At 36.7% G+C, this 15,000-nt stretch overlaps 1 protein-coding gene across 2 annotated transcripts in view; it reads right to left on the reverse strand.

Annotated features, from left to right (window-relative positions):
- TBCA (tubulin folding cofactor A) overlaps nt 1-15,000 on the reverse strand; it is a 32,318-nt gene that overhangs the window by 2,568 nt on the left and 14,750 nt on the right. For both annotated transcript variants that reach the window (XM_009280298.2, XM_009280297.2), the window contains exons 2-3: nt 11,819-11,924; nt 1,608-1,694 (exon numbers count right to left, since the gene is read on the reverse strand). In XM_009280298.2, the coding sequence (XP_009278573.1) occupies nt 1,608-1,694; nt 11,819-11,905 (174 nt within the window). In that variant the 5' untranslated portion in view covers nt 11,906-11,924. The remainder of the gene's footprint in view (nt 1-1,607; nt 1,695-11,818; nt 11,925-15,000) is intronic.

The following is a 15,000-nucleotide window of genomic DNA, read 5'->3' on the forward strand; positions in this document are numbered from 1 at the left end:
TCAGTACTTAAAGGGGGCTTATAAGAAAGATGGGGACAGACTTTTTAGCAGGGCCTGTTGCAACAGGACAAGGGGGAATGGCTTTAACCTAAAAGAGGGTAGATTTAGACTAGATATAAGGAAGAAATTTTTTACGCTGAGGGTGGTGAAGCACTGGCACAGGTTGCCCAGAGAGGTGGTGGATGCCCCACCCCTGGAAACATTCAAGGTCAGGTTGGACGGGGCTCTGAGCAACCTGATCTAGTTGAAGATGTCCCTGGTCATTGCAGGGGGGTTGGACTAGATGACCTTTAGAGGTCCCTTCCAGCCCAAACCATTCGATGATTCTGTGAAACAAGGGCTATATCATTATTGAAAAGACTAGTTCTACGTGATGCAAAGCCCAGGTAATTTCTTTTGTCCTACTTAAGGTCCAGGATAATGACTGTCATGTGTAGGTATGCAGAGGTCAAATCTACTTTTATTCTGTTAAATATTTAAAACCAAGGACAGCATAACTGGAACAAATAACAGATGTCAGAACAAGAGTACCATTAGGAAAAAGCTTAAGCAGATTGACAACTGAAAAAACATACTACTATACAGTTGATTTTAATAAAAGTGCTGAAGGTGAGCTAAGCACAGAAAGCAACCCTTAAAGACTTCCAAATTCTTAACAACAATAGTAATTCCCCCTATTCCTTGTTTTAAGTTTGTACAGTACACTGTATGGATCAATAGCACCACTTCTGCATGCCACTGAAATCTAGACCAGCTAACTGTCAAGTAACTAGTTGAATGACAAACGGACCCTAAATCCTGCCAGGTACTGAGCATTTATTTTGGAAAACAGTAGAGGCATACTACCTGAGGATAAGACACCTTGGGTTTTCCTTTGAGAAAGGATTTGCATTTTAGCCAATAAGATGTGTCTGGGGCTTAATTTGGGATACGTATTTTTAGCCTCACAGTAGCTTTTACATGTGTAGCTGAATTCTTGATGAGAAGGCAGCTTTTAAAATAAGCATGATGATCTCCAAACTTAGTATAGTTTCACTGAATCTATTTGTACAAGATACTATTTATTCCTGCAGGTATTCATATCTTAAAAATGTGGGACTAGTGCTCACCTCACTAATAAATCATAAGCAGTACTCAGCAAGGACTGTTTCTCAGCTGTCTTGTTTCTTGTCCATAGCACAGTAAAAGTAGTGAGCAAAGTATTTTTACTATTTCAGTTCACTACAAGCACATTATATATATCTGCACTATCTGAAAAACTACCTAACATGGGTGAACTATTTTTTCTGATCATATAACTAGCACGGGAATTCAGAGTCCATTCTAGCAGTTCAGTATTTAAGTGTATGTTGAGTGTACATTCCCTTAAAGACAGCTTCTAATATTCTAACACACGCAGTTTTCATAGACTGAAGACCAAGTCTACAAAGACAGTTATCTAAAATGAAATATTGACATGTTATAGGATGCTAGTTTTGGGACCTATAAAAAGTAATTCTTCATCCAGTTCTAATAAGTTGCAATTGCACTGCAGACAAGCATGTTTATCCAAGTTCATCAAGGAACAGCAGCATTTCTTGATCAGTGGGTTATGGTGCTATACTTACTAGTAGTTGAGCAAGATCTGCATGTGCAACTTCTAATCTGCGCTGGCAGTCTGGAATCATCATTCGTGACTCTTGTAAGATCTCGATCTGTGAAAATTAGAAGCCAATGAAATGACAGTGTATTCCAGATAGGAACGTTATTTTTTAAGATAAGTCTTTACTCTGAAAAATCAGTAGTCCAGTCATTATCTAGGAACTTTGGAACAGTTGTACCTATTTTTTGAATAGGCTTTTTTATTAAAAGACACTCAACATAATTGCTTAAAACTCTGTTAATTTGCTGGACACTTCCATTTACTTTGTGCTTAATTAAACATAAAGTATTAAGTGCAAAAGAGTATTTAGAATAATTTTTCCCTTAGAAAAAAGTACCGCTGGGTAAGCTTTCCATACAGCATTTGTTAAAAAGGCTATTTAAAACAAACTTTCTCCTGCTGTCGTGAAGCAGCTTCATCCAAAATGGGATCAGCTGGTTATATAAATATCTCCTGCATCTTTTGGGTAATAAAGAAAAACAGCGTTCAGATAATACCACACAGAGATAATTACTGCATGAAAAAAGTTATTGAGTTATTGATCACATTGTGTGCACACTGCAGGAGGCTCTGACTGAAATACAAAGGTAAAGAAAAATGAAAAGCAAAGATCAGCAGGCTCATATTTTTGATGCTTATCATGCATAAAAAGTTATTACTTATCCTTGTGCTTCATTTTAGGAGAAAGATTATTCTCACCATGCACTTTGAACAAAATTACTAAACTGGCACCCCACTGAATCTGAACGTCCTGCCTCCTCCTACAGAAAACAACTTCAGATTTAAACAAGGGAACATTTATTTCATGGAACATTTCTGGATCTGAAATCCAACCACTGAGAAGAAAAGGTGTGCAGAGTTGTTCAGTAATGTTAAATCTATTTAGAAATGAAAATCTGTTAGATATTTAAATATGAAACCTCTTCTGCATTCAGGATAACCTGCAACAGAAGGTGTTCCCTTTAAATGGCTTCCCTCATTCTGTCATTCCTATGTTGTATTCTCTTTTCAGTGTTAATGCTGCTGTACTGAAGGGTCATTGTAAAAGGGAAGATAAGCTATAGCTAAGAAGGTATTTATGCATACAGGGAGGCCTTATGTAGTAAGACATTATCACCATGTTTTTAAGTGTCATATATTTAAGTTCTTAGTTCAAGTCATTTTTGAGAGAAAGACTTTAAAAACTTTGTTTCTAATTTTCTTCCAGAGAATCTAGGGCAAAACCTGTATACTTTAATGAAGCAAAGATGGGAGATAAATGTTTAAAAAAAAAAAAGTTAAGCATCCCTAAGTTCTAGTTCTTATGGGTATTATCACTTTTCTTTTAAGCATTCAGTGTTGGATTATATTAAAAATAAGACTAGGAACTCTGCATATCACACTTTCAGCAGTGAATGAATAAATAAAGGTTTATAACTTCCATAGAATGAGGTGTGCCATAAACTGCATGAGATGATGCCTTCTGCTTTATGTAATAGAAATTTGTCATAACAAGAATACCTACAGGAGTGAAAATATCCAGTAATTACTTCCTTGGGCCAGTATTGCTAAATACTTCTGTATTGTAAAGGTGGTAGATGATATGAAAAGTAGTAACTTATTTGATATATGCCACTCAATAAGCAACCTGGGAAGGCATGTAAATCTAGAATCTGTAAGCTGTAGTCCTGGCTGCTGTAAGAAAAGAACAAAACTACCCCAATCACTCTGTTCAAAACAGAATTTGACTGAGATCCAAAGGGGTACCCGAGTTTTATTTAGATTTGCCTGCAGTTAATGCAATAATAAATAAAAACCAGAAGAATGATAAATCCTCAAACTATATTCAGTAGATGCAAACAGTTGGAGATTGGAACAGGAATTTTGTGGAACCAATATTGTTAGTTGATTACCAAACTACCTATGCAAACTTTGATAACTTCTGCATAAAACACATTTTTTCAGGTAATGCTGATAATCCCAGATAGACCATTTACTGTTACAAATGTATACAATAAAGCAAAGTCAAAAGCTTACATAATGACATAAGCTTTAGGACTGGAAGTTTTGAAGCGTTTGCTCTCCAAATTCTATAAAAATTCTATCAAACTTTCTGACTGAACTCTAAGGAGTTCAAATTATAAGCAGGTCACAGAGGAAGTTGTTACATGAAACTGATCTAACTTTGCAAAGAACCATAAATATCTGCAAGGTTTCTGTGAATTACAATGCCAAACAGAAGTATTAAAAAACTGGAGTAACTAAAGTGCATCTAAATAGTGTTAAGACAAATGCAATGAAGCACAAAAATACGTACAGGGAGAAGCAAACTGAATTTGTTGTCAATAAGTGCACATAGGACCGAAAGAGCTATTGTGGCTACAGTGAGGATGATGTCCCCTTTCCTTTGAGTGTACTGAAAAAGGCAGTTAAACAAATCTTTCCAACCAGCCACATTTCTAGTCAGTTGTCTTTCAGGATTGAAGGTGTTTCTACTAAGGGAGCAGATGTCTGGCATCTTTCAAAAGAAAGCAGGTTCCTCAGGTGTGATGGAGCTCTCTAACTGTTGGGGTGTACATAGCATATTTACTAAATGTGATGTGGATTTTTTGTAAATTGGATCAGATGTCAAAGAACTGGTGTGCCTAATGCACCATCAATAGCCTTCCATCTGTTTTCCATAAATTCAAGATTGCAGTGACAGATAAAACAAAATAGATGCAAAGACACAGATCCACCTACCAGTTGCTTAAGTGGAGGGGCACCATAACTAAAATCAGACAATTACTTCACACATTCAAAATAAGCACAAAGGCCAAACACAACTCTATGAGAAATAGCTGAGGAGGTAATGCCCAAGGCTTTAAACATAAGCAACTTTGATTTTTAGCAGGTCATACAATGAAAGTTCAAAGCTACTATTTCAACTTTAGGCAGATCAGAGCTGCTCATGAGGCAGATTCTCTACTTTTTGGATCACCCAAGCACTTACACTGAAACAAATTTTTGATAATTTGAGAATACAAATAAACATTACTGCTTATGAGTGTTGATACCAAGTATTCTGCAACAGGAAGCAATTTTGCTCAGCCTGACATGTATTGTATAATGGAACAACAGTTTTATCAGCTTCAAGAAGATGGAAGCAGTTTGGTTTGGTTTTTTTTTTCCAGCTGACCCATGTCTAACCAGGAGATTTAGAAATACGCAGATCCACAAATAATTTGAAAACAACAAGAAAACCTCCATAGGGCTTTCTGTCTTTCCTTGATCTTAGAAGGAGAGCCTAATAAACTACTGGGTCACAGGGTATAGTGACAATATTGTTTTATATGGCAGGAGTGGTGTTCTAAACACAAAAGATATAGGCTAAAAAAAAGAGAAACATGAATGAGTCATATACGTATGAATTATATACACAGACATGAATATATATTCATGCTTTTAAATACTGCCTTATAATGACTTGCCCTTTGACTGTTGCACAGGTAATCATAACAGCATGGATCTGCTCAAAGATGGTAGGGAGGAAAAGAAAAAAACATGCAAATAATTCAGTTTGCTAAGAAAAGTGTTACTTGTTTGAACTACTTTTCATCAGAAACTTTGTAACACACTTGGAATCCATTGACTAATTCCAGCCATAGCTGATAGAAGGACAGAGACCCAAAAGAAAAAAGGACATCTCTAAGAATCATGAACATCAACGGTTCCAAAATTAATAATCCTAAGGAAAAGACTGTAGCACAAACTAAACAGTCATGCTAAGGCTACTGGTTGGCTAATCAACATATTTGTAACTTAAATCCACAGCATGGTATTACTTCTTGCCTCACTGGTAATCAGGGAATATAAAGGCACAAGGTACTGGGCCAGGGTGGTGCCGCAGGGACAGTATAGGTGATGTAGGAGAAAGCTGGGCACAGGGAAGGCAGGAACTCAGAGGAGATACAGCATTAAGGTAATATGGAGGGAAAAAAACCCAAATGTACACAAAAACTGTAGGAAACTAAGTTTTATTAGTTCTATTTCTTTAGAAGCAACTTGTCTTATTTTCACGTAGCAGGCCCAAAAGAAGCTTGAGCTATCCATGAATACAGGATACAAGAGCACACTGCAGTCCGATGTAGGTGAGTTGTCAAATACATTGATCAAAACACTTCTGAAAGACCATGAAGAAAAGCTTGCTGTAAAGAATTAGAGAACATTGTTTTGTTTCTATAGTGCTTGAGCATTTCAAGAACTGAAATGACCATGTATCAACCACAAACCACCTACCATTTGTAGCAAGAAAGCTGGAGGAGGAGAAGACCCTCTAGAGATCTGATGCCTCAGTATTTCAAATGAGCTTTCTCTGCAGCTCCTCTCAGGTGAGGGCCAGTCCTGGTTCTTCTAAAGCAGATCACTTTAGGACATAAAAGGCAGAAAGGTTCCTTTTGTCTTTTTGGAAAACAGTTTGTCACTGGCTGTTTTCCACTAGTGTACAAGTGTCAGGTTTTCTTCATTGTCAGCGGTGGGGGGTGGAAGGAGAACACCACATGACTTGAAGCTAAAAAATGGAGATCTTTTCAGAGGACAGAAGCAAAACTCCATGTCCTCCACTGAAAAAGTTTTTAATTAAATATGCTGTATCATAAATTACAGATATTGCTCCTTTTAAATTAACTTAGAAGATTGGTAATGGAATTATCCATTACAGAAAGTTGTTATTTAATCATCAGGCAGCATATTTCCTTCCAGCAACTCAAAATTCTACCTGAACAGATCCATGCTGATGCGAGTATAAACCTCACCCTGTAAACAAGTGAGAGGTGGTAAACATCTGAACAACAAGGTTTCTTTGGGAGTGGCATACAGAAAACACTGACAAAAGAATGACTTGCTTTCCCAACAAGAATGGCTCAATCTTGTTTGAACAAATAGCCAAATTTTCCCTCTGCCCTCCCCTCCGCCCAGTTTTTTGTGGGGGAGGTTAAGCTTGGGGGAGAGGTTGAGAGGGTTGAGGTTTCTTTGGGTTTTTTGGTTGTTTATTAAGATAGAGATCCTGAATCCATGCTTAATGTAATGCATGCTTTGCTAAAAGGTAGCAGGCTGGTTAGGAGATGTTTTAGAATAAGCTTCAAAGTTTGGGAGGAATCCCTCATCTGTTTTGTGGAGATGAAATGCCTGGGGAAATATTTGTGCTAAAATTGGAAGCAGAACAGACATGGGAAGTTCCCTAAACAGACAGAAGGCAGAAAAGTCAAGTCCCGATTTTTTCCCTCCCTCTAGAGCACAGGAAAAGTGAGCCCAACTGAAGAAGAAATGAATCATATCCCATCTTGGTGGCAGATCTTTTCTACCATGGGAATGTTGCCATACTAACTTATTCCAAATACTGCATGAATGCCTTTAATCTTCAGCATAAAGTGTGGAATCCAAAAGGTATTTACACCTGCCTAGATAAAAAGGAAAACAGGAGGGAAAAAGGAAGATCACAGTAATGATTTTTCATCAGTTGGTCTCTTTCAGAAAGCACATTAGGCAATAAAACCAAAGTTTGAAAGCATTTTTAATACCATTTGTATGTTAGGAATATTATTCTGTAGTTAGTACAGAGAATTCCAAGTTGCTAGCTTTTCAGGAAACAAACTGTGCTTGTTAAGGATACTGTCCAAATACATAAGGGGGAGCATTAGATTCTTCATTAGCATTTCCACTGCCTCTTTACCTAAGCAACTGAAGCTAGAGTTCAGATTATTAAGCAAAGATCATCTATTATTAGAAAAAAACAAACCCAAAAAAACCCTTATGAAAATAATCAGACTGAAGTGCAACTGTATGTTTCATCTAATCTTAACTGTACTTGATTGGTGAGAAGAATGAAACTTTGTTTGAACCATCGGGTGTGGGGTGGAAAGAGCTAAAAATGTAGCTGAGCTAACCAGAGTATTTCTTTGAGGCTAAATAGACGTTTGAAAATGAAAAAGTTACAGAACATTACAATGTTCCCTTCAGCGAGAACTCCTCCAGTAACAAGATTAGCAGCAAATCCTCACTGTCCACAATAATTTTCCGAAACAATACACATTGTTTCCAAATGTATTTCTTTTTAGCTGTTTCAGGAGATACTCTGCTGTTCACTCAACAAAGCAATAGAAATATTGCTGTTTTCATTAATATTTGTAAAAAAACCTGTGTATTAGCAATATGTACTATATGCACTTTTATGTACTCTTTGGCATGCAGATATTATATTCTATGTTAAGTCCATTGGATTTTTAATTCATCTGGAAATGACATTACACAAGAAGTAATTTGGAACTGTAGGATAACTTTTTAAAAGTGGAAATTTATCATTTATCAGTAAAAATGCTGGCAGTTAAATTCCAGAGTGTATCTACAATCCCACTGAGAAGAAACAAGGAATAGATACCTCAGGCTTTTCCCACACTCACAAGCCTCAAGATAAAAGCATTAAATGAGAAACTATGTTTATTTATGTACGAGACACATCAACGACAGAAATACAGAAAACTACTGGTTCCTATCACTAGTCTGCACTCGTGAGTGATTACAGTGTGAAAAGTTTCTATTACAGATAAAGTATTATAAAGCTCTGTGTAAAGTCTTAATATGAGAACCATTACAACTGTGTAGAAACTAAGGCTTCATTGCGAAAAAATGCACATGGAGTTACAATTGCACTACATGCTGCTACCACTCAGGGTTCCTCATGACCCTCTACAGAAACTATATGCAGAATTTACACCTGGTGGAATACATCAAAAGTCTTTTAATATTTTTTCCTAATTTCTACAAACCTGATAAATTTTATATACAATAGTTCCATTTATAATAAGATTGTTTTCAATCTAGTATTTTATTAAAGTAGTTAATAACCCTTTTTCCTACAAGTCTCATGGTTGAAGATAGTGTGATTTGCAGATACAAAAACATACACAAATTTTTCTTTCATAGCCTTTTTTTTTTCCCCCCAAATACTGCTCTTCATTTATTATGTTTTTCCTGCCAATTTGGCTCAAATGAATTGTTACAAGCTTTCCCCTAAATTCTAAACATCTCATCTGCCTTTTGTAGACAAAAGCAGATGATAGCAGAGTGGTGTTTGTTTTTTTTTTTTTTTAAATAAGCTGTAAGTGATGGAAAAGGAAGGGCTTCCTTGCCCCATAATGCTAGAGATTCTTTCCCTGTGATATACAACCTACCACAAGTAGTTCTCGCCCAGCTTGGATTCAGCTGAAGTACCCGAGTTGAGACACAGCAAGTAGTGTGAATACAACATGCACCCGGGACAATGGTAATATACAGGTGTTACGAGTGAAAAGCAGGTGCAGATCCCTCAGGGATAAGGCACAACATTCAGCAAGTGAAAGCTCTGGCTTCATTGAAAGCATAGTGCTACCACAACGGGAGCCCCGGGACACTGATGCTAATCAAAATGGGGACCCAACGCAGTGGAGCCCTGCTCGGAGGTGAAGCTCAAAGGACAGCGCTACAGTGGTGGATAATAAAACTTGTGCTGATTAACATATACATATGCAATGGCCTGTTTTGCTCATTAGTGAACTCGCTGATGCACTACAGGTGCTGTTGTCTGAATTCCGAGATCCACCATCACACTCATGCCCTTGCAAAGGTGGGGGCAGATGAGGGAGGAAGCAAACTATCCTGGGTTACCGTGACAACAAGATAAAACATGGTTGGGACTCTACATATTCAGATGGGAGGAAGGGTACTATCCTGGGTTACCATAACAAAATCTTCTCGCGCTCTACAGTGGGGTCTTCAAGTTATAATCTTGGTCAGCATAAACTAGCAGTGCGAGAAGACTGTCCTTTTTGTTTCTCTGATATTGAATCTGCTCCTTATTAAATAAGTCTTTCTGGACAGTACAGGTGAAGGCTGGTATCTAACAACTGCCAACTACCCTAGTTGGTCACTGCCTCAGGTAGAGATCACTTGAGTTCACAGGAACCACAAGCTGCCCCACTGCATAACAAGTTAGGAGAAAATACTGAGTCAAACCCTAACTATTGTTCTACAAAGGGACTGATCCCTCCTTACAGACCAGACACACCCTAAAGTCTACATATGCTGTAGGAATGGCATTATTAATTTTAAAGTAAAATCTTCTGTAGTCACTTCTGTACTGTTAAATCGTATGTTCTACTGCAGAGTTGTAACTAGAAAGCTAAATGAGAACAGTAGTACAGTAAGAGGTAAGTAATGCTTTTAAGCTTCCCTCCCTCAACTCTGGATTAATCTGTATATACATACCTGATTTAGCTGATACCTCAGATAAAATAAGTTAAAATTACTCTCCTAGTTTCAAATGATTGAATTCATTCCCATCCCCCAAATGTTACTTTTCATTACTGAAATAAAAACTACAACCATATTTTTAAATAAATACAATTATTCAGATTAGGAATTATTAACTAAAAGCAATTCTTAAAATGTGTAACTACAGATATTTTTCCTGAAGAACGTCTCGAAGTATTAGCTCTAGCCAAAGCATGGTTCTGAGCAAACTCTCCTGGTATTATATAATTTTCTTTAGAGTAACAGATTTGATCCTATGAAAAGTGTGCGCATTCTTTCTGAGCCTCCAAATTCTTCATAACCTAAAATATTAACAACTTCCAGAATGCAAAGTGCACTAAAAGAACAAGTAGTGAAGATGTCATTGGAGGAACTGATTGCTTTCAAAGCGGATCAGGCAATTCCTGAATGAATCGAGACTATTCTCTGTGAAGGCTTTTGTCATTGGTCTCTGAGAATACCTCGAGTAGTGTGTAACATTTCATTTCACAGCAGAAGTTCACAGCCTGTGCTGTTTTTTGACTTTGATGGTATCTTGCAGGTCACTGCGGAAATATCACGGTGCAGTCAAATAATCTGATGAATGGGGGACACTAAAAATGGGAATTGCATTCATTAGTTCTTGTTAGCACCAGCGGATCTTCAGAAAGACTACTGTTTTGTAGGATCTTAGAGTCTCAGTCCCTGGTGAGGCAGAAGACAGCTCAGCTCTATAAATACAATTCTTTATTTGTACACAAATTCTTTATTTGTATTTCTTTCCCATGGCATAATGAAAGCAAGGCAGGACATCTACACATGAACTGAAAACTGAACTTACTGAAAAAGTTGGTTTAGCTTGTTCTAAAAGGGCTTTCTCCTACCTTGTTTTCATTAATTTTTATATTTGAGTTTTGTTTAACTTATTCTTCCATTGTTTAAAAATGAAGATGGGAGAACAGTAGGTTAGGTTTTATAACATGAGGCCACCAGACTATTGAAACAAGTGAAAATAATTTTAATTTACAGTTTCAGTTTCTGTGAAGATTTAAGAGAAAACATCTGGGAAATGCTTGGGAAAAAAACAGAGTTAAAATACAACATATTTAGTTGAAAGAATATAAAGGCCACAGTTAAACACAGACATGCCACACTTCTGTAAAGAATAAACACGTATCTCCCAAACCCAGGCCTCTTCTCAGTGAGAAGGAAACTTGACACTCCTTCTCCTTCCAAAAGGGCATGTACCAACTGTCTGCAACCACTGTCCTTTCTGGAGAACCTTCCAAGAAAGACTTAATCATATTTTAATAGTGACACTAAACCATACTCTTGAGCAGATGAAACTACAGCATGCACTTTGCTAGTTAGTGACTTCACTACAAACTCCAGCAGCTGCTAGGAGCAGCTGCATACCCATTGCTCTCTCTCTTTGAGGTCTGTGATTTTAGCAAAGAGTATACTCTAGTATACTCAACAGTTGAAATGTTTCATCTTCACACTAACTATGAAGCATTCTCACTTCACTGTAACATTTGCACTTACCGGCAAGCACTTAGTTTACCTAAATGCATCCAGACCGTGTATTTTCAGGTTCTTGGTATTTCTGAGAAAGAGTTCGTGATGGCCTCATACACGCTGTTAGTGAGTGATAGCCATCCTGACACCAAGTGCTAAGTAATCCACATGCAGTCTCCTTAGAATTTAACAGTTCTGGAGTAAAGGAAGTTTCTACAAATGCTTATTATGACTTTTATAATTGACAGGATTTTAGCCTAGTACTTATATAACAGGAGTCTGGAAAAATGTACAGGAGATTCTTCTACTTAAGGATGACTATGATTAAATGAAAGCAAAGAAGGATTTTATAAAACAAGTTTCAGGACAGTTTACCTGTTTCTTAATTCCATAATCATCACATGCTTCAGCTTTCATTTTCTCAATCTTTTCTTCTTGCTGTTTTGCTTCTTTTTCATACATAACTTTTTCTTTGGCCAATCTGCAATTAAACCAAGTGATTGTGTTAACCTTGTTCTATTGCAGTAAAAAGTTACACCATCGATAACAAAAAAACACCCCTGAACGCTGCAGCCCTATAAGATAATACACATTTTTATAAAAAAAGGCTCTTAACCACTGCAAAAAAAAATGCATCTCGGAAATGCTGAATTTAGCTATAACGTATAATGATTCTTATAAGAATAAGTTAAATTAAAAATATTTTTAAAGATTCTGTGTGGGCTTATCCATATAGAATATCCTAAAAAAGCTATATATTGGTACTTCATTTCAAGTACATAACAGAAACAGATAAGCTGCCTTGTAGATCTGGATGACTGCTAATAAAGACAGTAGTACAGAGAAGAAAGCTACCTATCTCAAAAAAAGTCCTCACATCATAGGTAGCCAAAACAAACAATATTAAGATATCTGCAAAGACAACATTGTTATCATCAGCATTTAGATCAGCATTTGCCAGACTCTCAACATCATCCAGGTTCTGATAGTTTTGCAAGTGACCTATATTGGCTGTTACAGTCATGTGGCCTTTCCTCTTTCCTATTCACTACTAAATAACACCACTGCACTTGCATTATTAGATGAATAATGATAGACATCCTTCTTAGTAGTAACTCTGAAAAAAGTTATCGCATGTAAATGAAAAGAAACAGCACTTTCGGGTTCACAAACTGTGATCCCAGAATGTTTTTTCCCTGATCACTACATTTCATGCCATTAAATGCATTATTTCCCATACTAGTTTTCATACAAAATAACGAAAAGTAAAACTCCCAAATTACACAGTAGCCTCACAGTTTTGTGTTCCTTAGAGTATTTTGTCCATTTACCTTGATGCTGGTTTGGGGGTTATAGACAAAAGTAACAGTTCCATAATTTACGTTATAGCAATTTTCTTTATGGCCTATCTTTCAAAGGGAAAAGAATCCATCATTTAATCCTAATAATGGACCCGTACTTGGGAGCAGGATACTTTTTGTTAACAAGCATAGACTCAAGAGAAATATAAAAAAATTTGAAGGTCAGAAGGGAGTATTAAGGTAGTCTAGTCTGATGCCGTACAGTAATTTTTACATTGCAGGTCCATTATCAAACTTTACTTGTTTTTACTGCAATCTTGTGTTGCATCCCCAATTTGTTACGTATGTTCATTAGGTATATGTTGGATTACATAATGCCAGATCTGAACCAAAACATCCTTCAGGATCTGGAGAATGATGACGTAATTTCTGATCAGCTAATTCAGGACCAAAACAAACATTGAGATGCTGCTGCAAACCTGACAGCATGCCAAAGAAAATCCTTCCCCAAACAAGAATAAGCGTCAGATCAGCCTATATAAGATTGTTTAAGGAGAACATAACAGCCAAAAGAACATAATCAGATCCAAGAAGTAAAGAATATATTAAACAAATGAGAAGAGAATAAATAAAGGCCTAGTAGAGAGCTTCGTGGTCCCGTTAGCATATCAGAGCAAATTAATTCCTAATTTGCAACAGTTAAGTGCCTTACTAGAAGGGCTGCTGAGGAGGGACAGAATGGTACTGGGGTGACAAGAACCTTTTGTGAACTGAACCTGCCACAAAAGCACCACTGCAGTAATATCTTGAGAAAAATTCCAAAGAGAATATACTGATATTGCAACAGCAGGAACTCTCTCTGCTTTTGCTCCCTGCTTTTGTTAGAGTTTACATCATCAGAATTGTTTTGCTAAAATAGCCTTAAGCTGTGGCTCCACAACAGTTGATCTAAGTTGAGCTGTGGCAACACGCACCTGAACTTGTTTCAACCCCCATGGAGTCACGTTATCAGCAAGGGCCTTCAGCCTTATGAAGAATCTTTAGAAGCGTGCAGAGCATGTAGTGTAGGGTATCATCTAGGCCAGTTTCTACAAGTCAGCCAAGTATTTGCTTTGAGAAGTAGTACTGGGGAAAGATAGCAGCCTAATTACTAATAATAAAGACACTAAATCAGTGGCTGTAATTCCAACTACTGGAACTAGCTCCAGTATTAGCATCAGCAAATATTGATTTAATAGAGGATGAGTTAATTGTTTGATCAAGGTTGCTTGATTTAATTCCAGACAGTATTATTTGCTTTGCTATTTTTAGGTTCCAAAAAAGTTAATTTTAATCAACCTGTAAGACAGATGATTTTTTTCTTGAATGAGAACAGCAAATTCCCTTGAGGAGCAGGGGGAGAGAGGTATGATTGAAAGCAGTTTTTATGTTGATTCACTTACTGAAGTGTGTATGCCATTGAAACTAAAGGCAACTTGCACCGCTAAACCCAGTATTTTTAATTATTTTAACTTTTAGCTTTTAGCTAAAACAAAAGGCACAATGTTTGTCATTACTTATGTTTCCACATTACATTTTCACATTCACATCTCCCTCTATGCACACTAACTTTTCAAACTTACTGCTATTCAAGTTTGCTTGCTTTTATCAAACAGGAAAGGACTGCATGTTCTGGCCTAGTTTAGAATTTAACTTGATTTTTTGCACACCGTTCTCATCTCTGAATACTTAAGAATTGCATCCATATTTATCTACCTATTTCTATTTCTGTAGTAATTGTGCATTTCAGAAGTAGAACTCAAAATATTCTGCTTTCAAAAAAGGAAACACATGACACCTGAAATATAAGACTGTTTTCTGTGACAAATATTCCATTGCACTTTGTTCAGTAATCAGAATTGTCCAATTTAACGTTCAATTTATTATTCGTAAGATTGGGATGCTGATGTTTAATGCTATTAAGAAGCTCTGATTTGAAAACATTTCCCATACTAGATCCTTCCTCTAGATGTCATGAAGCCATTTCTACTGAACATATAGCTTGGGGAGATGCCAAATTAAATCAATAGCTTGCTTTCAAAAGGAAAGTGAAATTTCATAATGGAGCAATACTACCCCTTAATCACTTCTTTAAAATTTCAGCAGAATTCTACACAAAAATACCCACATGATACTTTGTTCCTCTCTTCTTCCTTTATCCTTTGTCTATCTAGAAGCAAGATCCTGTGTTGGGTTTTTGTTTGTTTGTTTTGGAGG

Source organism: Aptenodytes forsteri, unplaced genomic scaffold (assembly GCF_000699145.1).
Source record: "Aptenodytes forsteri isolate BGI_AS27 unplaced genomic scaffold, ASM69914v1 Scaffold387, whole genome shotgun sequence".
NCBI lineage: Eukaryota > Metazoa > Chordata > Aves > Sphenisciformes > Spheniscidae > Aptenodytes > Aptenodytes forsteri.